Consider the following 25,797-nt stretch of genomic DNA (forward strand, 5'->3'; position numbering starts at 1 on the left):
GATAGAAAAGAGAAACGAAGCCGAAACGTCATCGCTCTCCTCTCCCCGCCTCCCGCTCGTCTCCGTGTCCCTCTCGGCGCTTCGGTCCTGCGAGCGGTCCACAAGCGAGCAGTCACGGGAAGCTGTCGCTCTCGATTAGCTTCCTGCCACGGCGGTGGAGGGGGGGCGGGAGAGAGGAGGAACGTGGAGCAGTCACTTCCCATCAGGTGCTGCTGTAACATGCCGCGCGCTGACATGTAGCTCTGTCGGCGTGGTGGGTGGGGGCGGGGCTGTGAGCTGGCACAGAATGCCAGCCTGCTGCGGGTTGGGCCCGGCGGTGTGTGTGTGCGCATTATTTAGTTTTGCATAAAACAGTCAAGAAGCCTTTCCATTCCATCGAGAGAGGTCAAGAAGCAAAGGAGTAACAATGGAGTGTTATGGGGTGTTATCATGCAATTTAGATTTTTCCAACCCAGTACGGTCCCACTTGAAACTAAATGATTGCATTTCTTTACTAAATAAGTGCAACCATGATAGGACTGGACAGTTAGCAATATGTTGTCTGGTCTTGATGAAGGCAGCAGAACCTTTCAGTATGAGCACAGGTGAAGAGATGTATTGAGAGTCTAAAATAGATGCATAGCTTTGACTAGTAGGTGTGTTTACATTCAAATGTTTGACATTGGGTCCGCCTGAAAACCTAGTGATCTCTCTACATAGACGTTAGCACGTAGGTTTGAATGGCCTGAGCCTAACAGTGTAAGCTTAGTAAACGAAACCTGCGGTGCGGTGCGTCTTACTAATCTGCCTTATGAGTTTGAAGTCTTATTAGAATCCTCTCTACTGAGGCAGCTGATCAGGAAGGCAGTAGGCAGCACACCAGGTTTTCCAACAGACCCTTTGTGTCCCGCAATATGATAATTACTGACATCTGTGACCAATCAGAAACTATTGATCCCATCCGCAATGTATAAAGAAAAACACTAAACCGAAAGCAATGGCATCCAAACAGACGCTCAACCGTAACACAGCAGTACAGGATTAGCTGCGTGTTATCCGTACCTTGTGTCTGGATGGGCTGGTTGACGGAGTTCTGTCCCAGATCGCCGTTAAGCCACAGCTGCATCCGGATGAAGGGCTCGCGACCTTTTTGGGTCAGCTTGCTCCACGGTTTGGGACGTGAGAGCATGTCACTCACGCTGCCCTGAGACAGTCCTAGTACCTGAGCCACCGATAAAACAGAGAAGAAAGAGACACGTTAGTTCACTGAGGACATGAAGCTGTTTACAACAGGACTGTGTAACGGCGGGTCTGTGCTGCGGTTAGACGGGAGTGAACGGTTAGTAAGAAATACATGCGACACAGAGAGCAGCGCAGCCTTTACTCCACCAGACCTTAATCCGAGAGGTTTAGTACCAGGAAATCTAGTGTTAATGTATTGTCTAAAACAGTGGTCCCCAACCACCGGGCCATGGACCGGTACCGTGGTACTATCGTTATGCACTTTGTGTTTTTTATTATGCTGGGTGAATAATATTATTTTATAACCTCCTGGCCCTGCTGGTCCGTGATAATATAATGTCTTATGTGAAACCGGTCCGTGGTGCAAGAAAGGTTGGGGCTGGTCTAAAATACCACAACGATAAACTTATAACTTGTTATAACACAGGTTATATAACGTGTATGGAGAATCGTTAAACTCTACATGTACCGGCTAAGGGTGCTGGATTTGGCTGGTTGACTATACTTGGCTAGCCACAGTGGAAACAGAAATTTAAGGAATTAAATTCCTCCAAATTTTACTTATAGTGTTGAACCTATATTGTTGAGTCACATGCCATTGGCTCAAATGAAGCCTCCAGGAGATGAAGCGTCCATTAAACCATGATGACCACTGACAGATCCCATACTTTCTGGAGGACAATCACAATAAATAATAAAGGAAACGATGCCAACCACTATCTTTAATTCTTTAACACCTCAGAGCAACCAGTGCTTATTTTGAGACTCAGACAATGTTGTCTGGATAACCCATATTCAGGGGTGTGCATGTTTAGCTTTCGTTCATTAATATCTCTGTTTATGTCCTTTATCGGGCTTGCTAGTCTGTTCAGAGCGCAGGAATACCTGGTTCCTACTGTGTGACTGGTGAGTATACAGCTTAAGCAACCAAAAAATGCAATTACGGCTATAAGTTTACTATCGAGACTCCTCCTGGTCAGGTGCAAAACTTAATAAGATGAAGGCCAGTTCGAACTGGGCGAACTCGGCAAAATTAAGAAATGTAACCCACTCTTGTGCTCTTATTGCATTAGGCAGACAACAGAAAAGTCTACTGCAGTAGGTTGTACTGTAATTAAATTCAGCTCAATTCAGTGCACAATGGAAAGCTCAGACTGACATGCTGATAGGAACAAATGTAGAAGACAAAACAGGGCTGACTAATGCGTATAGGGCTTTTACTGATGGCTGGACCAGATGTGGTGTAAAGAAACAGATGTGCTTTCTCCAGGGCAAAGCCCAGGTCTGAGGTGGAGAATCAAGAAGGTGGTTGACAAATGTTTTGTTTTATCCTTGGAGCACATTAGTTATCTTCAATAAAAAGCTAAACTAGTAGCCCTAGTACTAGTCTAACCCTAGTAGATGAACCTAATTGTTTCTAGTTGTTGAATACTACGAACAAGGTGTGAGTAGGAAGAGGAAGTTAGTCGTTGTTAGGATGGTGGGTGTGGGGGGTGTGGGGTGAGAAAGTTAGGGAGATAAGAGAGACACATGGGCACGCAGACCTTCTCTCCGAACAAGCGCTGGCACACGCCACTCTTGGCCAACTTCTCTTTGACCAGCTGGGTGAGCTCCACCGTGTCCAGCTCGCGGCATGAGAACAGCTGGCAGTGCTCGGGCGCCAGCGGGGGCACGGGGGCTCTGGCCGGCTTCGGCACGCGGGTGCCGCTGAGCTCCGGGTAGGCGGAGCTGGCATGGTGCCACTCGCTCCAGTAGTGAGGGGCATCGAGCAGCCTGGGGGGAGTCTGGCATAGAGACACACACAGAGGGGGGGGGGGGGGCCAACGTCAGTCTGTACTGTCCAGCACGGGGCAAGGGATGGCCGGCAAGGGGAAGGGAAAGAGACAGGCCTTTGCTTCGGAAAAAATGCCACCCTGAACCTGAGTTTGACTCTTTGATGTGAAATTATAGACAGAATTTGTGGAGGCTTTTATTTTAAGCAATCCACAATTTAGACGAGGTCTCGCTCAAGGGGAACAAAGGGTGTTCCTGGAATTTGTACTTATTAAACAAAACATTATCCACCCGGCTACCACAGGCCAAATTTTAGCACATAAAGCATCATCAAAGCAAAGATTAATCAACAGAGTCCAGGCTAACGGTAACTTTTAATTCCCATTCTCAAGACAAATTTACTTCCTCTTGCCATGCATAACAAAGATGCCCAGGCTTCAGGCTGCTGCCAGGCTTTGTTACAGAAAAACATTTAGTCATGCAGAGTTTGTCTTCAGCCCAAGCTTTCACTTTGCCATGCAAGAGTTTCCAATATTCCCTTTCGGATTACTCCACGCACCCCATGCATCCGTTTTCTAGGTTCTGACTTCCTACCTGCAGAAGGAAAGAAGACCAAAGCAAACACCCTCACCTCTTTGGAGTCCTCGGCGCTGTGATTCTCATCAGGCAGGCCAGGTCCTCGCCTCTCCGGCTGCAGGTTGCTCCACCACTGCTCCCTCCACACGGCCCTGGAAGCTCCGTCCTGCACCGGAGACGCCGGACGTTCCTTCTTAACGTTGCTGAAATCGAGCAAAGGGGACGGAGACGGCGAGGACGGTGAAGAGGACGATGAGGCCAGCAGCGGAGGGGGCTTCTTCAGGCGCAGAGCGAGAGGGCTGTAGGCAGGCAGCGGGGCACTCAGCGGCGATGGTGCCAGAACTTTGGGCGACAGCAGCGAGACATCACAATGAGAAAACGAGGAGGACGAGATGGAGGAGGACGACAAGGAAGAGGATGACGAGGACAAGGAAGCCTGCTGGGCCTCCATCTCGCGCCGGGCCTGCTCCAGGATGGAGCGGATGGCCTCGTCTGAGCCTCCTCCGCCACCGGATGAGGATGGCGGCATGGAGGAGTCGGCTGAAAGAGGAGGAACCAGGTTAGGACCGCAGTTATTGGATGCGGATTTCTAAAATCTAAAGAAAAAAAAAAAAAGACTTGCCTTTCTGGACCTGTAGCTCACGCTTGGCTTGCTCCAAGATGGACTTGATGGCTTCATCTGAGCCTGTGTCAGGGGTGCGAATTCGGGTGGTAATGTTCCCTAGAGTAAAGAAAAATGAGGCAAAAGATCAATCCAAGAAATTCATGTAAAGCTTTAGGAAAGAACACAAAACAAAGTACCAGAACAACAAGAATAAAAGCCTAAATAATTAATTTACTATCAAGAACATCTGGCCATTGTTCTCCTTTGCAGGTGTGGGTGAGAACTAATGTGATCAGCCAAATTCCAGTATGCCACTGTCCTAAACCAGTGTCCGTTTAAACTCTGTCGCCATTGTAAGCAGTCTGTCTAACAGTTTACGTTTATGCCAGTTTCTGTTCATGCCAATCCTTTCCTTGTGGCTTGGAATACAGCTGGCAGTTTTAGGGCACCACTGAAAACCCAAACGAGCCAGCCGGCATGTTTATTTGACCAATGAAGGTAAATGCGTAACACCCGCTTGTTGAAAAGGGAGCTCTGACACCACCCAGATCTGGCACATGGGCCCTCATTAAAAATCCCAAAATTACATATTGGAACTTTTTCCTGACGTCAATCAGACTTGCAGTGTGGCGAGAGTCGTGTTGAATCCGTGTCTGGGATCCATGTGAACACCACAGGAAAAAACATACAGAAAACCACCTGAGAATAAAAGAACTATATATGTGTTTGCTCTGGATTGGTCCAGATTAGCAAGTGAAACAATAATAAAGTAGCGGTTGCTCCAGGGTTCATGGATCTTGGTCACAAATCATCCGTCTAACAGAACAGCAACTAAAATCCTATAAAAAAAAATCAGGTGCTTATGAACTGGACTACAGAGCAGATCAGTTCATGATCTGAAGCCACAATGAAGGTCAACATAAGCCCATGGCCACAATGATACATAACCATCATGTCAACTTGGGTTAAAAAAAAATAGACTATAGGACACACCTGTCCGCGGGGCGCCTTCTGATCCGGCTTTCCGCTTCGGGCCATCCTGAAACACGCGGCTAAGGGCCTGGCCTGGGCTCTCTGTCAAAAAAAACGACAGAAATATGGACGTCAAGATGAAAAAAGGTACGTGTGGTTGACCAAAAAGGGGAGAACTCTAGCATGGCCGGGAAAATGGAAACAGGGGTTTTAATGGCAGACAATGGACACCAAAACACCACGGATATTTATGTAGGATCACCAGTTAATACTGGCAAATAATGTCAAAGCATGTTTAGACCAATAGGAATCTGAAATTATGTGTTTAATGGACATTTGGAGGTATCAGTGCTGGTTGACAGTTCTTAACAGACTGCTATTAATATAGTCACTAAACCACTGGCTGTTGTTAAACACTCAGGTGACTGGTAACTAAATGGTCAGATCAAAGCTTTGATATTGAGTTAACTACCCATCTAGGCATATGTGAGGCTGCAGCTTTTCACGCTATGTTGCGCAACATTTCCCAATCGTCCACTGTTCTGTTGGATGCATCTCCCTCACATGACCTTCCCCAATCAATCACAACACATCCCCAACCAAATTCACCCTCGCTCACTAACCGGACTCGCAGGGAATCACCTTCACGTCAGACTTTTATACAGTCCGGCCAGTCCTGAAGCGGGTGGTGCGGTGCGGATCGAAACTTTCCGGAACTTACTGTTACCTTCCATCTCGATCAATAATATTGATTAGTAAAAGGTTCTGGTATTGATTGGCGCTCGCCAAGGATGAGCTGCGAAGCCTGAAGGACGATCGGCAGCTCGCTCACGTGGCAATGAGTCGTGATGAAAAGGATGTGAAGGATCTAAACTGACATTTAAATCGATATGCAGAGCGAGGAAGAAGAAAACAGTCCGTCACGGCACGCGCTGCAACTTTCCTCATGTAGTGCTTCATTATTTCACTTCCACGCTTACAAAATAACGGCAAATTAAATCATATTAATGTGCCAAACGAGGACTGACTACTGTTTAGATGCTTAAATAAATCTTCTATTTATTAGTTTCCCCTTATTACCCAATCCAGGCACGTCCAATTGAAGCTCATCTCTCTCTCGCCCCTGCTGCCCCCCTACGACCAACCGAGAAGGGCCGTGTCTGTCACTTGCCCCTTTAGACACGCCTTTTTTTGACCTGTCGGGTGTGGGGGTCTCATAGAGCCTCGACCGGTCTACAAGGAACCCTGTTTCACTGATTGTCCCGCCCCCTACAGACACACAGCCAATCGTGCGTCTGTGTAGGCACCTGAACAACTAATAGCAGAGCTGAGATTTGAACTCGAGTGCCCGAGTTTTATCACTATGCCATAAAATGCTAATTGAATGAACGATTAGCGAGTACTAATGTATAGTCTTGTATAACATAGTTTATATTACAGTCATTGTTAGCAGCACCATGATCAACTTTGGTTAGTCGACCTGATTTAAAATAATTGGTGTAGTTAAAAATACATTGTGGAGATTAGGCAGGTGTAATTTAGTCTAATTTCAGGGTGTGTCAACGCCCTACCCAAACTGTCATAAAAAAGCTCTGTTTACACCTCACTAGTAAATCTAGGACTTGCTGTTCGGGTGACTTGAGAGACTAATGGTTCAGAATTTGAGATACTGGAATAGTTTATATTTTATATTTAGACTTTTGGCATTTAGCAGACGCTTTTATCCAAAGCGACTTACAGTATACAGTCCAAGCAACTGAGGGTTAAGGGCCTTGCTCATGGGCCCAACAGTGGCAGAGGTGGGGTTCGAACCAGCAACTTTCTGCTTACTAGTCCAGTACCTGAACCACTAGGCTACAACTGGTTCCTTCCCACCATCACCAAGCTGCCACTGTTGGGCCCTGGTGCCAGGCCGTTGGCCCCCAGTTCCTTAATGTGTACCCTATGTCAGTTATCATATGGAAGAAGGTTGTAATATTATGGTCAATGCCACTTATGAACAACAAGCAGGGGTCCAGTTCCAAATAGCTCAATGGACTCTGGTCTATGGTGTGGGAGTACTTGGGGTGAGTCAAATACCTGCTAATCACTGTTAAGGCAGTTATGTCTCTGCCGTTAGGTACTAGCACTATTGTATACGATGAGTGTTCAAGCCCCATTAGTGCCAGGCTGCTACTGTTGGGTCATTTAATTTGATTAAACTGTACTTTTTATGACTTTTAAAGCTCTTTGGAGTTTTTCTGACTTTAACATGAGTTTTTAGCAGTGCTATTGCTATTGCTCACCTCTTTGCCTGCCTTGGATGCTGCGCAGTGCCAGGATGTTCTGCTCGTCAGACAGGAACTGCCTCATCTTATGGAAGGGCTCTTTCCCTCGGATGGTGAGCTTGCTCCAGGGCTTGGGCCTGGCCAGGATCTCGCTGACCGATCCCTGCGACAGACCCAGCACGTAGTGTCCGAACACGCGCTGCCCAATGTTGTGCTTGATCAGCTGCTCCTTGACTTGCCGAGCGATCTCGGCCGTGTCCATGTCCTCGCCCTCGGAGGCGCTGCCCGCGCCCTCAGAGCGGCTGGGCGACGGAGCGGTGCCGTTGGTGTCCGGGCTGGCGCAGGGCTGGCGCGGCGGAGCGGGCGCCAGCGCCAGGGGCGTGTAGTGGGCGGGGCTGAAGTCCTGCAGGGCTTTGGAGTAGAAAGTGTGCATGAGTTGGCGCTGAAGCAGCGATCCCAGCGCCGCTTTACCCACCAGGGGGAAAGCGGTGCCGGCGTAGAAGTCCTGAGCCAGCGTGAAAGCATGGCCGCCGTTAGCGCTAGCGGGAGCGGGCGGCTCCGGGGGCGGGCCGGCTGAGTTCGGGACCGTGCGACTCAGGAGTTGAGAGGGAGCGGGAGGGGGCGGAGCAGAGTTGATAGGGGTGGGGATGCGTGGCGCGGGCTGTTTCTTTCCTTTCTGGCTGGCCGACCCTACAAGAAAGGGCAAACACAATGCATTATGGGGGGGTTAACAAAAAAAGGGTCGCAAAGACAAGTTGTTTTGTATTTTATTTAAGATACATAAGAAAGGATTTTTTTTCTTTTAAAAAGTCGATTTTTTTTTTGCTAAGCCCCCCAGACAAACTGCCCATGCATGTGTTGTTTGCACCTTTCTTTTAAGCAACAGCCTGGTGGCACAAAGTCCTGTGGCACATGCAACATGCCATCCGCTGCACCAGTATATGTTTTATGATGGAGGTAAGTCCTTAATCTGGCCTGTACCATCATGAAGCCAGATTTTGTCCATTTCTGTTCCTCATGTATGTTCCTCATGAGCTCAGACACATAAAGAAGCGCCTCTGCTGATGACGTCTTCCTCTCTTTTAACGCTCCACGTGATGGTTGTGTATTTAAAAAAAACTGAAGCAGTTTGGAGTTGCTCAATGCACAGAATAAAAAAAAAAAAACTAGAAGTGGAAGGAAATCAAGTGAAGATCAACAAGTTCAGATTGCACAGTCACCCTACAACAAATCTGCTAAATATTCATAGTTTGACCTCACGGGAATCAGTTCAAACAGTCCAACAGCACCGAGGGCCGAATGAGATCCTAATGCGGACGGACGTCTCTCTGAGATAAAGTTGGGGGCTAAACAACACCATGAATTTTTCATAGGTCGTATTTATTATACGCTGCGTTTAGAGACAACAGGAGGCGCGTTCACCTACCGGAATACCAAGTCACTAAACAACTGGCTGCCGCATATAACACAGAAACGTATATAATTACATGCTTTAGGTAGACTGTCAGGACTATAAAGGAAAGAGTTAACATGAATCAAACTAATTTCGTCGACCCAAATGACCAAATTAGTGGGACGAGATAAGGTCAGGCCACGGCGACGTGTCAGTTATGGTAATTCTGTGAAAGGCTCCGAGCACTGTGGAAATAAATGCTCACAGCTGACCTACACACGCTCACACAGTTCCTTCTGACTACTCTGTGCCCATATAAGTTGGGTTTCTTTCTGGTCTTTTGCTCAGAGAAGTCAGGAAGAACCAAAACCCGATACTCTATGCTGTTTGGAAAATTAATCCAGACGGTCAGCATGTAGGTGTGGAAAAAATCTGGAACAGCTGGAATACTGGTGACACTGTTCACAGTCATATGAGCTGATAATGATAATCTAGGGCGACTGGAACATCCTTACTTTGATATATAAACCCAAAAATGGCTGGCAGAACCGGGATTCGAACCCACAGCCTTCTGATTCATGGCCCGAAGCTCCACCTACCAGGTGGGAAATGTATCTGTATGGTCAGAATGCAGGTGTGGAATAAATTAGAAGCAGCTGGAATACTGGTGACACTGTTCACAGTCATATGAGCTGATAATGATAATCTAGGGTGGCTGGAACATCTTTAGTTGGATAAGTAAACCCAACAGTGGCTGGCAGAACCGGGATTCGAATCCACAGCCTTCTGATTAATGGCCTGAAGCGCCACACACTAGGCTACCACTGCCACTACAGCTTAAGTCCCTGATTCAAAATGATCATCCTAAAGTTACTGATCACATGGATGAAGAAAAAGTCACTTTTCGACTCACCAGTATTCTGACAGCTTCTAATTTGTATATAATTCCACATAAACATTTAGAGAAACTCTCCAGGACAAAGAGTTTCAAGTCTGAATCATTCCGTTACAGAAAAACAACAGTTTCATTACAATTCCAAGACAATCAAGACTGAGTATCTTTGTCTGTAAAAAAGATGGACTTCCATCAAACACGCAGCTTCAGTACAAACCAAATATGAACGTCTTTGCTGATCGACTATATTATATTTTATAAGAGGTACTTGTTTGTTTGATGAGGTAGAAGTTATCAGCACACTGACGTGTCAAACAGGTCAGTATTTTTCCTGGTGATGAAGTCTTAAGCAGGTTTTGTATGTTGTTTTCAGTAAAGAATTTCAGTCTTTGTGTGTTTAGTGTATAAGAGGTAAAACAAGGAATGTGTGTGTCTGTGTGTGTGTGTGTGTAGACTGAATTAACAGAAAGGATGGAAGAAGAAAAAAAGCAAATCATGGAGTCTGGGTCGACACTCAAAATGTCAGCACACATCTGCTGATGAGCAATTATCAAAAGAGGCATGACTAATGTAGCGAAGCGCTGAAGTGGCCCATTTTCCGACACGAAAAACAGCTTAAAATAAGTATCTCCGTTTAAGCAGCATTAACCTGTTCCACCCTGCTCTATCAAAATCATCCCGTAATACCCAAATAATAGCTGCATGAGTATTACAGAACTCTAATCGTTCTGAAAAACTCCAACGTATTTGCAGTCTCTGCGGCATTAGCGATGACCTAAACCGATCGTAACTCACTGCTGGATTCCTGAACGCAATTTACGAGAAATGGAACTAGTTTTCCAGCCGCGCTCATTTTTGCACCTTTAACGCACCAGCCGGGCGTGTCGGGGCTCTCCGGGGAGGACTTACCGCTCAGCTCGGTGTTGGCGATGCGGAGCGAGGCGCTCTCAGACTGAAGACTGCGGTTCTTCTCCAGCAGTAAAACCTCCAGAGGCTTCGACGAGTCCTGAGAAGTTGAGAGGATTTATAATGTGTTACACATTTTATAGAGATGAATTCTTGAGGTCATTTCTAAATCCTTAGAACAATTCATGTGTCACATGCGCTACCCAGTACTGACTAGGAAGGCTGCACTAGCACAGGGACCCACAGGGTCAATGACACAAGTCACCCGGTGATCTCTCTACATAGACACATTTTAGGTCATCCCAACTCCTGAGAAGAGGGCGTGTCTAAATTCTTAGATTCCTTAAAATGCTCCTACTGAGGCGCCTTAATTCTGAGTGATGATCTGACTGAATAATGAGGGAGCGTCCGATGCTTCCTTAGAGCTGAAGGCAATCCCAGCATTCAGTGCAGCACGACTTTTCTTACAAAAATTGACAAACGTGGCGGACGAACACGAAGCAACCAACGAAGTTCTTTTTAAATCAAATGCAAATAAATTCTCATTGATGTTTAATCTGTATAAAGGTGTAACTATACGTCAGGGACAGTTTAACCGTTTTTTGATACACGGAGGGAGACGTTAGCTGGCGTGCTAGCGGGTTGTGCCGCCTCAGCACATTGGTTGGAATGGTTTGAGGTTAACTGTGTTAGCTTAGTAAGTAGAGCATCTAAATAATCTGCCTAATGGGTTCGAGGTCTTATTAGAATCCTCTCTACTGAGGCAGCTGATCAGTTAGGCAGCAAGGCAGCTCAGTAGGTTTTCAGACAGACCCATAGAGAGTCAGGAACCAACAGTATGAATCAGACAAGTTTTGACCTTTAACTGATGTTACCTGTGCTGAGGAACTCTCAGACGGTCCAAACTCCATCGACTTCAGGATACTGCAGAGAGACAAAACTGTTTAATCAGAATAATATAGAACTAACACACACACACACACACACACACACACACACACACACACACACACACACACACACATTAGGTCAGTATGAATTATGTTATATTTCAGAAAGGACCCAGATCGCTCCACCTGGGGATCAAACCCGGGACCTTCTTGCTGTGAGGCCACTGATCAGATCGGCTCGTGTGGCGTCACTGAAAAATCATCAGCACTGAGGACCTGATCAAGACGGCCCAGGAAAATCCAGATCCATTGAGGTCCATCAGTGACGAGCTCTAACCAGATCATCCATGCGCTCATGAGACCTCATCAGAGCTTAACGCAGCGCTAACCCAGTTAGCCCAGCACGCTAACACGTGCACAGTCGGGTCTCCTGTACGTGCGCTAAACGGTGGCTCTGATAAATCATAATGAGCGAGTTGGCATTTGGAACACGACCCGGCGGGTGGACGAGGAGCTAATGAAAAGCCTGTGTGCTTTATTAAGCCGATTAGGAGCGGAGTTTTGAATGTGCTGGAGATGATGAAGCAGTCGAACGTACCTCAGCTCTTTCTTCACCTCCTCGTAGTCGGCCTGCTCCTGCAGCTTCTCCTCCAGTTGCTGCACGGGGAACGGGAAGAGGAAAAGCGGGACAGTGAGAGGAGAATCCTGAAGGTTCTTACTGAATTCCACCTAACGGTTTCCTCCTAACCGTCAATCAAGTAACCACAAGCTTTAGATCTTTATTATTTATTGATTAGAAACCATTCAAACTCTCTGAACACACACACACACACAGACTCCCTTGGTGTACTGGTGCAGCATGGGTAGGCACTCGGGTGGTGCATATTACACTAAACCACCATTGCTGAGACCCGGGTTCGAATCTTGCAGTGCTATTGGTAATGATTTGATGATATAGCACTGTTATATTTTGATTATAAGACACCACCATGCATATGATAGAAATCTGTTGATTTTTGCCTCTCTAACCATCCTCCAAATCGCATGGTGGCGAAATAATGATGCAGCTTCCTCAGGCAGCTTTTATTAACAGTGAGCACCAAATATTTATACCCCAGAGTGTCAGGATGTCAGTGTGTTTTAACACCTAATAGAGCTTTTAATCGAATTAACTCTACATGAACATTTTCAGCTTTTATCCCAAACAACTTAAAGTCTGAGTAACTGAGGGTTGAGGGTCTTGCTCAAGGGTGGGGTTTGAACCAGAGACCTTTTGCTTACTAGTCCAGTACCTTATCTACTAGGCTACAACCCTAAAACTAGTTCAGGACTCTTTGTTTTACTCATTTTAACACAGGGTTTGTAATTGACCTTGAGCGTGGCGCTCTTGGCGCTGAGCTGCTGCTCCAGTTGGATGATTTGGGTGGAGGAGTTCTCGCGCAGTTTGGCCAGACTGGCCTGCAGTCTCTGCACGTCCTCCACCAGCTGTACCATCTCCCGCTCCTTAGCGCTGAGTTCGGCCTCCAGACTGGAGCGCGACACCACCTCCACCGCCTGCTCCTACACGCCGGGAAACACAAACAACAGTCAGTGGTGGATACACATGTATGGTGTATATATAAAGGGATGCCCAGTCATTAAATTACACTCATAAACTGAATGATAGAATAAATGGAAGCTACAACACGCACAACACAGCTACCTTAATAGTTGAATGTAAAGGCTCCGTCTCAAATAGGAAAATTCCCGTCTGTGTTTTGACACACGTCCCTCTCTGTGTCCACAGAATTAGTGTTTTTAGCTGCTTTAGGCTTCGCCATCTTGGACTAAGCGATTGCTAACTAGGGATGTAACGATGCACCACAAGACAGTTAAAAATCGATTCACATGTGTAACGATTCAAATCGGTTAACACGTATAATGAATCGATACTCACTTTAAACAGCAGAGGGCGCCGGCGTTGTTCACCTCGCCTGGTTGAAGTCACTACAGGGTTGCCAGGTTCGGAATTTTCCAGCCAAATTTATTTATGTGAGGATACTTTCTTTATTTGTATTATTCATTTATTTATATAATGTGGGATTTGTTTTAAAATTTCATTGCTGTTTTTTTTTACACAAAAAGGGAAATGTGCAGCATTGTTTTGCATAGTTTGTACCTACCTCAGAAATAAAAGGACGTTCATTATTTAGATAAATAAAAGATAAGCAAATAATAAAAGGAAACTTTGTCATAATTTGTCTTCAATTTAATTTTGTTTAAAAAAAAAATCGGGAAAAAATGTATCGTTACATCCCTATTGCTAACTGAATTGCCGTAGGATTGTTACGACGCCTTATAGTGCAGATTAACCAGTAAACGTGAGGAACTTGAACGCTACACGAATGAAACTCGTTCAATCCCTTAAATCACTTAACCACAAACCTTACATTTTAAATTTCACAGTTAATTGCGTATTACAGGGTCTGTGATGCCATTTTCACAGCTGTGAATTAGGTAGGGTGTCCAAAATACAATGTCTCAAACCCAAAGCCCCCCATCATATCCAGAGAGCAGTCATTCTGTAGCCCTGCTCTTTATTCCCAGTATTAATGTAGGAAGTCAGTGGAGTGAAGAAACATCTCGAGTTCGTACCATATCCGGAGCTTTCTGGATCTGTGTGGCCAGCTGCAGCGACTTGTTGGCTGACGTGAGCTGCTCTCTCAGAGCGTAGGTTTCCCGTTCTGCCGTCTCGGCTCTCTGCGGAGAGAGACATCATGATTTCGCATTAAAAAATGAACCCGGTGCTGGAAAAGGTGTGGAACGTCTCATGATTACTTAGAAAAACACGCACAGCTTTTTCCTAGTGTGACGCAATGACAGGCCACATATTACAGACCGCACTGGTCAGGCAGACGTGTAATCGAGTTACAGGCATGATGATTCTGTCATCTGAATAATGGAACAAAAGCTTTCAGGTGGTATTTTTAACTTACACACTTCTATAGAGAGCGTGTTTAGAATAAGGACCAGAATACTTTATTATGGTGTGGGATTGATGGGGTGATGTTTAATACATCCACCTCGCAACGTACAAAGTTAAAGGACCTGCTGGGAATGTGCTGGTACCAGATACCACAGGTTTTTTTCTTATGGTCCCTGTCTCAGTGGGTTGGAGCTGGTTTTTTTAAGAAGGTTAGATTTAGGATCAGATTTACATTACAGACGTAGCAGTTCTGCTTTGCCGTGCTCCATATCATCATTCTACATGAATCAATATTTTAATTTCCACCGAAACACTTTTCAAAACGCCAAACAGGCCCTGCTAATGTTCCTTTATTAATGGACAAAGGACCCATAAAAATCATTCATCATGGGGGGTGTGAGTTTAATTTTATTGAGATCGATTTGCAGTGAGAAGCACAGTGTGTTCTCTTGTAAACCGAAGCGCTGCTTAAATAAACGCAGCACAGAATAAACCGCTCTTTAAATAAACCTAAAAAACGTCTCTTCTAAAATACTCGACTCGTCCCGACCTGCTGACTGAGCTGGAGGTGGCAGCAGGGACGTCGGGGTATTACACCACATCTGTCTGCAGTAAAGTGCAGGATCGGAACTCCGGGTCGAGTCCTAAAAGATTGTAACAAAAAAATGATTCAGGTCTTACCTGATTGGCTCGCTCTAGGTCAGTCATGACCATCTCGATCTCATCGGCTCTGTGGAGACAAAACAGTAAGTAAGATTAAAAGTGTGACAACAACAATTAAACAAAATATAAGTAAAAAAGCAACTTGCACCCTTAAAACACAGAGACGGAATGGCAGGACCCCTCCTGTCAGTCATGTGACAGAGACACCACCAAGGGTCCTTCAGCTTAATCAAATACATGTAGGACCAACTGCTAAGTTACCAGCACTTTTACACACTCCCCCTTTCTTCCTTCCAAGTTAGTCATTTCTGATTCCCGATTGTAACTCCGCTGTGGCTTGCGCTACCTCTGTTCTGTCCATCACGCACCCCCTCAGACACGCCCATGGGCAGCCCCTTATCAGCTGCCAGTGTTGGGTACCCACAGAGAGCCGTATCGCGTACGGAGAGCTATGCTCCATGTGACCACCTGAACCCAAGACCCACCCCTTACTTGCACAGGCGTCTGGGCCAGTCCCCGAGATCGATGAGACCCCGTCTGTCTATAATTCTACAAATAGTATGTATGCAATGCAGATTCATTCAATCTATTTCAAGTTCCTTACGTTTCCTCAAGTAATTAATAGGAATTTTACTAACAGAACTTTTACTTGGGTAAAGTTTGGGTGGATCGTCTCTGTGCTTAATGCAGGTTAAATATACTTGACTGTATACGTGTGTATTAGTAAAAGGACTCCACATGCCTCCACACACACACACACACACGCACACACGCACGCACGCACACAGCACAGCAGACCCATTAAACCCTCTCAGTTTCAGTTTAATCCCGTGAGCTCTGAGGTCCTGATTAAGCCTCTCGGTTCTGCTCTCGGCAAACACACAGATTACGGCGAAACACTTTTCCTCTGTTTAATACACTAATCTGATATCACATCCTTCTCATCCATTCTCTACAGTCAAAACCTGAAGAACTCGAGCAGGAGGAAAAAGTTTGGACACCCTGATCAAATTCCATGTTCCAAATTCCTTCTCTGACTTTCTGACAGGAAAACAAACGTGAATGTGGATGTTTACTATTGGTAGGAATAAAACAAAATAACAAATGTGCTATTCATTTATCTGATTATTTATTTGTTAGTTTAGTGATTTAAAGAGACAAGTTTGTCAGCACCACAGCTATAAACGTGCAGGTATATATTATTACTTTAAGTAACGATTCAATACACTTTATTATAATAAACTATGAAATAACCTAAACACGACTGAATTCTATATATATAAAAGGCATAACATTATGACCACCTTCCTAATATTGTGTTGGTCCCCATCAATGAGCCTTGGCCACCCATGACCCTGTCACTGGTTTACCACTGTTCCTTCCTTGGACCACTTTTGATAGATACTGACCACTGCAGACCGGGAACACCCCACAAGAGCTGCAGTTTTGGAGATGCTCTGACCCAGTCGTCTAGCCATCACAATTTGGCTCTCGTCAATTTTTTATTGGTCAGAGATCCCAGCTGTACAAACCCACACGGTCCTTCATGTAATTCAACACGTATTTTGTTTTGTGCAGTGCTGTGTTGAGAATAAAGAATCCTTCAAACTGTACAGGACAGGAAGTCCTCAGTACCAGACGTAAGAGCGATGGCTCTGACAGAACCTGCCTTTATTTAAGGCTGTGGTGGTGCAGCGGCAGCATGCGCCCCCGCATCAGTCCGATGAATGGTGTGTGTGTGTGTGTGGTAGAGAATGTAAATGTCAGCCTGTCTCGAACATGACTAAAAAGTCATATCTGGAGGAGACCAATAACAGAGAGAGCGGCGAGTCAAAGTTAAAATACAAACGAGTCTGAGACATCAGAGAGACATCCAGACTCGGTTTGAGACGAGACAAGTGATAGAAAATCAAAGCTATTCATGCTGTGTGTTCCAGTCGCTGTGTTTAGCTTGTGTTAAAGCATTCAGCAGGGGAGCCACGGCGCACACACACACACACACACACACAGCCGAGTGGTGCCAGTGCTTTAATTACGCTAACAACCTAACATCTAATTATAGATGATTCTGCATGAAGTACTTAATTATGTTAATTAACGCTTGGCCTCTAATTACAGATGTGAGCGTGTGTTTTCGAGTGGGTGTGCTTGTGGGGTGTGAGGTCATGTGATTCATCACTTCAGAAAAGAGAGCGCTATGGCTGAATGTAAGTGTGCCAGCTTGATACCCGCGGTAAAGTGGTACGAGCTGACGGGGGATTTTAACTGAGCGCTGCTGATACTAATGCAACCCGAATGTACGGAGAACGCCACGTGTGACCGCTCCATCAAAGCACAGATGTGCCAGACTATTAAAATAACCTCTGGATTTATTCAGATTCAGGAATTATAAACTGTCCAGATCATTTTATTTAAATGTTCTGCATCAGAGCCGCTCACCCTGTAGGTCTAAATGGGAGGACAAATGACAAAAATTTAAGGTGGAAGAGCATTTTTAATCTTTAAAAATAAAAAAGAGGTCAATCGCCTCCTCCTTCTTTTCCCAGCTAGCTGATGTGGCGGAACAATAAAAGCGTGCGCGGTTCACTGATCCCTTCTTATTTGTCCACACATTCGGTGAATTCGCGCATGAGGCCAGTATTCGCGGACGGAGAGCCACGCACTGATCTCTGTTCTCCTCCAATTCCTGTACAGACGCCTCGGGATACTAACCGAGGACCTTACACAGCGTCGAAGACCCCACCCTGATTAGTCCGGTCTTTTTACCCACCAGGTAGACTTTAAATGGCCAATTTTGTCTGCTGTGCCCGCTAGAGGGCGCCTAGCCGACTGGTAGCAGAGTAGCTTGAACTCGGGAGTTTAGAATCCCAGCACTGGTGTGCTAGTGGATCTGTTTTTTAATATATATATAAACAGTTTTATATTCCTGAAAGCTGCTGTAACGTTGCAAATATTCCTGTTTGATAATAAAAGGCTCTTAATTTAAATCTTATGTTAATTAATAGGGGTAAATAAACGGCTCAAACGAATAACATGAATAAGTTGTAGTAAAGCTGATGGCGATTTGAGACCTTGAGAGTATAAAATGATTCACGTATCGCAGCATTGTGGTTTAACTTTGTTCCAATTCTCTCAGAGAACTGTATGTGGTGGACCGGTGAACCAGCTAAACCTTCTGCAGGTCTCTTCAGGTGCCCTCATACGGGGGGTTTGCTTTACCATCCTGACCAGCATACAAGCTGTTTTAGGTTGTATCTTCTGAAATCTTGTCTTTTCTGTACTGACGTTTATTAATGACATTATAGAGACTTTGTTATTCATTCCTAGCTTCTTTTCTGTACTCATCTGCGTAAAGAAGTCCACGTTTATTAAGAGTTACCAAAAAATGAGTTTGTTAGCTGACGATTCCTAATTCCAATTCTTAACCTGCTTCACAAGTCTCGTCACTTAAAGCCTAACGAGTTCATTAAGTGGCCAGCGGTTATAACACGTGTGTGTCTTTCCTTTTTCTAACTAAGTCTCTACACAGTGATGGTTGAACAGAGATGATAAACGATCCGCCGCCGACCGACAGATCGGGAGAGAGGCCTTAGCAACTGTATCTAAGCGCCTCTCATCCCTGGAGTCTAATTGAGCAATCAAGAGACCATTAGAATTCCAATTAAACGGCCGATTATGTTTGATTGGGTTTGATTAATCCGAACCGTGGGGGTGTTTGCCTGTGTGTGTGTGTGTGTGTGTGTGTGTTCAGCGTGCGTTTGGTTTTAGCAGGTGGGTGAGGGGAGATGCCATGTGTATAAAGCTGTCTAATTAATAAAGCGAGTGTGTGTGTGTGTGTGTGTGTGTGTGTGAGCATGAGAGATAGATTGAGATATATGGAGACAGAGATGGAGATAGATTGAGAAAGAAAACGTGAGATAATAGTGAGTGATAAAGTGAAAAGAGAGCGAGAGAAAGTGTGTGTGTGTGTGAGAGAGAGAGAGTGTGTGTCGTATCCTTATTCTCAGCACTTTGAGGAGCAGAACTACCTGAACTGTCTCACATACATGACCTACATACAGATCTGCAGTTTAATTGGCTACAGAAAGAAAGATCAAGTAAAGATGAAACAGGAAAAGATAAAAGATAAAAAACACACAAAAAAGAAAAAGAAAAAATATATTTTTAAAATATAAGAAATATTACAAATCAGCCAATAATATGAAGGTTTTTTTTTGGGTGTGTGGTTGGGTGCCCAGTGGGTGCGCACTTTGGAAACAGAGTTAACAGAGGGTATAAACATAGATTTAAAAACAAAAACCTCGTCCTTCTTCCCCAGTGGGGCAGGAGGCAGGGGGTTAGGGAAGCGGCCTCAAAGCCAACATAATGCAGAATGACTTGAACCACCCACAGAGGCACATAAATTAGACAAAACAAATTTAACCGCCACTTTATCTGAGGCGTCTTACAACTGATCCAAAGAAAAGCAGCTTCAGAGCTCATGTGGTGACGTCCATCATGGAAACATCCCGGTTTTAGGTGCAAAGCAGTCCGAGGGATCAAACTAAAGGTTTTTGTTCTTGCCATTTATTTACAGATGTTGATATTATGCACAGTAGACGGTAAAATACTTAAAATCCATCATTTCATTTCAAAACAGTTGAATTATTCGCAGAATACTTGTTCAGTGGTGGCTTGGTGGTTCAGGTACTGGACTAGTAATCATAAGGTTGGTGGTTTACATTGACGGCATTTTCGCAGACGCTTTTATCCAAAGTGACTTACAGTACTGTGACAGTATACAGTCTAAGCAATTAAAGGTTAAGGGCCTTGCTCAAGGGCCCAACAGTGGCAACCTGTCAGTGGTGGGGCTTAAACCAGCGACCTTTCAATTACTGGTCCAGTACCTTAACCACTAGGCTACAACTGCCTCAACCATTGCCAAGTTGTCACTGTTGGGCCCATGAGCAAGGCCCTTAATCCTCAATTGCTTGAATTGTATATAGTGATGACTGTAAATTGCTTGGGATAAAGTGTCTGCAAAATGCTGCAAATGTAAATAAGTGACCGTGCCTTTCCTGAATGCTCCTTATATACACACTTATGACTGATTGATGGTTTTTAGACGTTTTTAATGTGTCTAGTCTTTGTCTATACACAGATTAATACCTGCAAGGATTTAAACATTTTGTTTTGTAATGTTTTGTTTTAATGCAAGTCAAAGTGGATCTATAGAATCACTGATTTATTGTATTTTATATAGCGTACAAAGCTTTTTAAACATCGTTTGTAAACTGTAAGTTCTCAGATAGGAAACGTATTTTTCCGCTCTGTGATACAGGCCGTGAGATTTGGGTGTCTATCACCGTTTCTCCTCCCTCTATTTTTGTTCTTTTTCATATCCTGTGCAGCGCTGGCCAAATCCTCCAGGGTCACCACGACATTTCTCAGCTTTAGACCATTAGACTTTCATTTCCCCTGCAAACAACCCCCCCCCCCCCCCCCCCCTCCTCGCCCCTACCCCCCGTTTTCCTCGCCGCTGCCTCGGCTCATAACGCTCCTGTCGGCTTTGTGTTCCTCGCTCTGGTTTCTTGCCCTGCCAGGCGTCTTCTTTTGTGTGCATGAGTGAGGAGAAAAGAACACATTATTATATTTGTGGAGAGGAAGGACGGCGCTCGTGTGGTTCGTACGTACGCGCTTTCTCCAGGTCGCATGCACTTGCCCTCGCTATTTCCTGTGTGTAACGAGAAAAACCTGTAATGTAACTTTATCATTGTGCTCTTATTTTACCGGTAATGTTGTTTAAACTATTATTAATACAGTTTTATTAAAAACAGTCGCTAGATTTGAATAGAATAATAGAACGCCTTTATTTGTCATATATACAGTACATGTACATATGCCAGCTTGTTTGGAAACTAGGGTCAGAGCACAGGGTCAGTCATTGTACGGCCCTGGAGCAGACAAAGTTAAGGGCCTTGCTCAAGGGCCCAAAAGTGGCTGCATGACAGAGCCGGGATTCAAACTCTCAACCTTTCAAGCACACTTATAAATAAAATGTAATTTTAATCAGGCTGCAACAAACACCATGGTGAGTTTGAGAAAAATAGACATATAAATACATGGTTATTAAACAAAAGCCCATGGTTTTTCGAACCTTCGATTTGGGGCAGAATGGACTTCAATCAAGTACCAGAAGATCTGAAATAAAAGATTCTGCTGCTGCAGCTAAAAAAAATCATAGTTGGATTAGTTGAAAATTGCAGTTAGATCTTAAAAACAAAGTAGGTTTATTAAAAACAGAAATCCTAATCAACACAAATATGGATCTGCAGGCTTTGACCATACCAGACCCCTGACCTTAACCCTGTGAAGAAGCTGTGAATGTGAGTGGACCTAGCAGCCTGGAGGATTGCTCTGGGATACCTAGAGCTAAATTCCCACAGACATTCTTGCACATCTTTCCTGAAGGTGCCGATAACTCTACAGCTGAGCGTAAATCTCAGACAAAGACCGAGATCTGTGTAAGCTCAAGCAAAGAGGGGACAGGGGGGGTGTAACTGAGGCATCTGCCCAGATGTGTACTGCTCATGAACCCTGCAGGATCCTCTGGGAGTCGTGTTCGCAGGGAGACAGGGAGAGCCCCGCAGGATCAGCAGTGCCTGGCTCTTAATGATTTAGCAGCAGTAGCCTATAAATAAAGCGGACACGGCTGGAGCCTCTGCTTCAGGGACGTCTGGAGGGATCGCCCGGCTCCAAATGGACCTCATGACTGTTCGTTTCACCCCCAACACACAAACACACACACACACACACAGAGAGAGAGGAGGTAGAAAAACAAACACCCTCTGTTTGATAGATTAGAGATGATATTGAAAGACTCTGCTCATTGATTCTCGATGCAGCGCTGGAAGAAAATCATTCGAATAAAATAAATGACTGAAGGAATCAGACCTGAACTCACATCGATTTTAATTATTAAGAAACTGAAACATTTTGTGTGAACGTTGCAGAAGAATGTAATCTGTGTAAAAAAAACTGCTTGTACTGTTTGAACTCCAGGTGTCGTTACACCGACATTAACACTCCCGAGTTTTTGGATAAACGTGGTGGCTTAGAAGAAAAGAAAACTAGATGGCGAACGCTGAAGATTTCAGGCACACCGGGAAAATAAATATTTTTTAAGATGGAGTTTAGAGGGAAGTGGGTATGTTTAATTTAAAGAAGTATAATAAGGGCCACTCAGGTGGCGCAAATGGTAAAAAACACACGCTAGCACACCAGAGCTGGGATCTTAAATACATCGGAGGGGGCATGGGTTAGCTTCGTTCTCTCTCTCTCTCTCTCTCTCTCTATATATATATATATATATATATATATATATATATATATATATATATATAAAATAAATTAGAATATAAGTCTTCCTACTAGGATTATGAACTGGTGAGTGAAATCAGCAAAATCTTAGTTGTGGATGATAGATCATTAATCACTCAAGTTTTAGTAAGGAATTTAGGAAGGAATTGTTAGTAATCATGTAAAGTTATTATATTTTTATTTGTTTTATTACTAAAGAGTCTGTGGCCCCGTATTTGCATATATATATATATATATATATCTCACACCTCCTCCGACCTGCGCAACCCTTAATGGAACACTTTTCCACACATGCACTCTGCACAGGCGCCTCTATCTGCCAATCAGGGTCCTTAAACAGCGCTTGAAGACACCACCCACATATTCCGGTCATCCCTCCCCAGGCACTGCCAATTATGCCCGCTAGATGGCACCCAGCCAACCGGTGGCAACACAGAGTTTCGAACCGAGGAGTTCAGAATCTCGCCGCTGGTGTGCTAGTGGAATATCCCGCTGTACCACCTGGGCGCCGTGTTTGCGTATTTTTTACAGTTTGGACACCCCTGATGTAGATCATTTCGGATGCGTATATAAAGTTTTTCCAAGTTTATCACATTCATTGTTGGTCCATGTTTAGGCGTATAGCGCTGTCTAGTGTACAGATGCAGCACAGCAACTTCAGCACATTCGATTCAATTCAAGTCTGAGTGAGAATAAAATCCACAGTTTCCAACAGACGGCTAAGTGGACTCACACACACACACACACACACACACACACACACACACACACACACACACACACACACCTGTCTCGCCTCGTCCCACAGGGTGTTTACAGTCAGGGCTGGCTGGCCGCTCCAGATCCCGGCAGCTCGCAGAGAGGCCGAGCCCAGAGCAAACGATCGATAAACCATTAATCCTTAAAGTAGACAAAACGCTCGACACGCTCTCGGCCCGCCGCTCTTCCCCCGACCGGGGCGGAAGAAAACGGGCGGAGATGGAAAAAGAGATAAAGGACTTCATCTCAGAACATTTAGTGAGGACGGATACACAATACACCGGTGGGAAAGGAGGGGCGGGTGGGGGATGGTGGGCATCGACTGCTTCTGTGTGGGGATTCCCCCTGACATCACAGACAGGACTACAGTGACCGATATCACCAACAAGGTCTGAATACACGATATGGTCAAAAGTATGAGGACACCTGACCAATCAGGTGTGTGTGTGTGTGTGTGTGTGTGTGTGTGAGAGAGAGAGATGATATGCCGTCTGCTTGATCTCTAGAGGAAAAAAGCCTCACTCACTCAATCAGAAGTGAGAGTGGGAAAGATGACGTGAGGTGTGAGGAGAGAAAAGCTATCGATGTATTTAGAGGTGGTCGATGGGACATCATTGCTAATGGACAGACAGCGCCAGGCTATATCGAGGAGAGACAACGTTCAAATATCTCCCTGTCCAAACCCCGAGATCTCACCCCACTTAAAACATGATCAGGAAGGAGACTCCTACTAATCACTGGTCTGATGAAGAAGCCTCAAAAATTATGAAGACTTTACATCCAACAACGTGCTTTTATAAACGTGGGACACGCAGGATTTATCCGATTCAGCAGAAGCAAGGAAAGAAAATATTCAAATAAATAAGTTACAGGGAAAATACAGCTCATGTCTAGCAGTTTAAAATAGAAATGCAGATACAGAGGAACCTCGATTTAACGGACTAAAGAGGGAGCAGATCACTGGTCCGTAAAATGTGATCGTCCGCACAGCACTACAGTCCACAAAAGTGCTAAACATGCACGTATAAACAACAGTACAATGAACAACGTACACAGAGATGTACATATGTATTGTAAAACATTCATTCATTCATTCATTTTCTTAACCGCTTATCCAATTAGGGTTGTGAGGGGTGCTGGAGCCTATCCCAGCTTTCTAATGGGCGCAAGGCACACAGTAACACCCTGGACGGGGCGCCAGTCCATCGCAGGGCACACACACACACACCTATAGGGCAATTCAGTGTCTCCAATTAACCTGACTGCATGTTTCTGGACTGTGGAAGGAAACCGGAGCTCCCGGAGGAAACCCACACAGACACGGGGAGAACATGCAAACTTTGCACAGAAAGGACCCGGACCGCCCCGCCCGGGGATCGAACCCAGGACCTTCTTGCTCTGAGGCGACAGTGCTACCCACTAAGCCACCGTGCCACCCTAAAGTAAAACCTGTAAATAAATATTCAAATTGATGTGCTGCACTACTGGGGAGAAATTTCATTCGTTTTTTGCCGTGATGGTATAGTGGGGATTCTATTATTCTGAGTCTGAAGCTGTTGGTGGCTACTGGAGCAGCACTGGTGCAGAACTGAGTACTAGAACTTACAAAAATGAAGCGTAAAACACTGAGAAAACGGAGAGAACAAAGCGAGACTCCCGACAAAACAAAGACTATCACTCATTAACAGAACTACTGGTCTTGGTTCGCTTCTCGAGGGAATTTTAAACAATCGGACCAGACTTGTCCGTTAAATGGAGGTTCCCTGTATTCGTAACTCTCCGTAAGTCTGGAACGATCAGATCATTTCATCACACACACAACAGAAAACGTTCAAATGTTCCTGATCAGAAGACGATTCTTTGAAAGGAGGAAGTGAAAAACAGACAATTTTCGATGGATTAAAAGATCATAATCAGGTTCTGATACGTGTGTGTGTGTGTGTGTGTGTGTGTGTGCGTGACTGAAAATGAAAGTGTGTGTAACTCCACTTTTCCCAGAACTGTGATGAGGAAGTGCGAGGTTTCTTTGAAGTCAGCACTCTTACTGTTAAAATCTCTGAGCTCCCATAATCCTCCAGTGGCCTCGTCCCAATCCCTCAGCACTTCTCTCTCTCAGGGCAGATGAGAATGAGGGGGGGGGGGGGGGGGGGGGGGGGGGTGTTTAGTGGAGTGGATATTATGCACACTGTTCAGCAGGACGTCAAATCCACAGTGGATAATACCACCACTTACAGCGGGACGACGGGCGGAGCTTCCAGTGTGTGTGTGTGTGTGTGTGTGTGTGTGTGTGTGTGTGTGTGTGTGTGTGTGTGTGTTGACAGATGTGCCGTATTGCAGGATTTTAAGCATGTAAAGCTCAGTGAGGTGAAGCTGTGCTACAATCTGCTTGAGCTCACACACACACTGTATAAACGCTGCTTAATGCTGCCGCCCGTACGAACCCTCACAGCATCCGGACAGTCAAAACAGCAGAATAATGGATGACGGTGGAAAAGTCAGAAAGCTCCGCCCACCTCTGCTGTGATTGGCTGGAAAGATACACTAATGAATGTGG

General features: G+C 45.1%; 1 protein-coding gene across 3 annotated transcripts in view; it reads right to left on the reverse strand.

The window, feature by feature from the left end:
- The window catches only part of cux1b (cut-like homeobox 1b), a 138,877-nt gene that overhangs the window by 32,851 nt on the left and 80,229 nt on the right, over positions 1-25,797 (reverse strand). The window contains exons 9-19 of one of the 3 annotated variants that reach the window (XM_062988181.1): positions 15,144-15,192; positions 14,132-14,236; positions 12,869-13,057; positions 12,096-12,154; positions 11,483-11,531; positions 10,611-10,707; positions 7,432-8,103; positions 5,168-5,248; positions 4,193-4,291; positions 3,626-4,110; positions 1,042-1,201 (exon numbers count right to left, since the gene is read on the reverse strand). In XM_062988181.1, coding sequence (XP_062844251.1) covers positions 1,042-1,201; positions 3,626-4,110; positions 4,193-4,291; positions 5,168-5,248; positions 7,432-8,103; positions 10,611-10,707; positions 11,483-11,531; positions 12,096-12,154; positions 12,869-13,057; positions 14,132-14,236; positions 15,144-15,192 — 2,045 coding nt within the window. The remainder of the gene's footprint in view (positions 1-1,041; positions 1,202-3,625; positions 4,111-4,192; positions 4,292-5,167; positions 5,249-7,431; positions 8,104-10,610; positions 10,708-11,482; positions 11,532-12,095; positions 12,155-12,868; positions 13,058-14,131; positions 14,237-15,143; positions 15,193-25,797) is intronic. The other 2 variants (XM_062988182.1, XM_062988183.1) reach the window with 2 other exon arrangements.

The sequence above is a fragment of the Trichomycterus rosablanca genome, chromosome 25 (assembly GCF_030014385.1).
Source record: "Trichomycterus rosablanca isolate fTriRos1 chromosome 25, fTriRos1.hap1, whole genome shotgun sequence".
Taxonomy (NCBI): domain Eukaryota; kingdom Metazoa; phylum Chordata; class Actinopteri; order Siluriformes; family Trichomycteridae; genus Trichomycterus; species Trichomycterus rosablanca.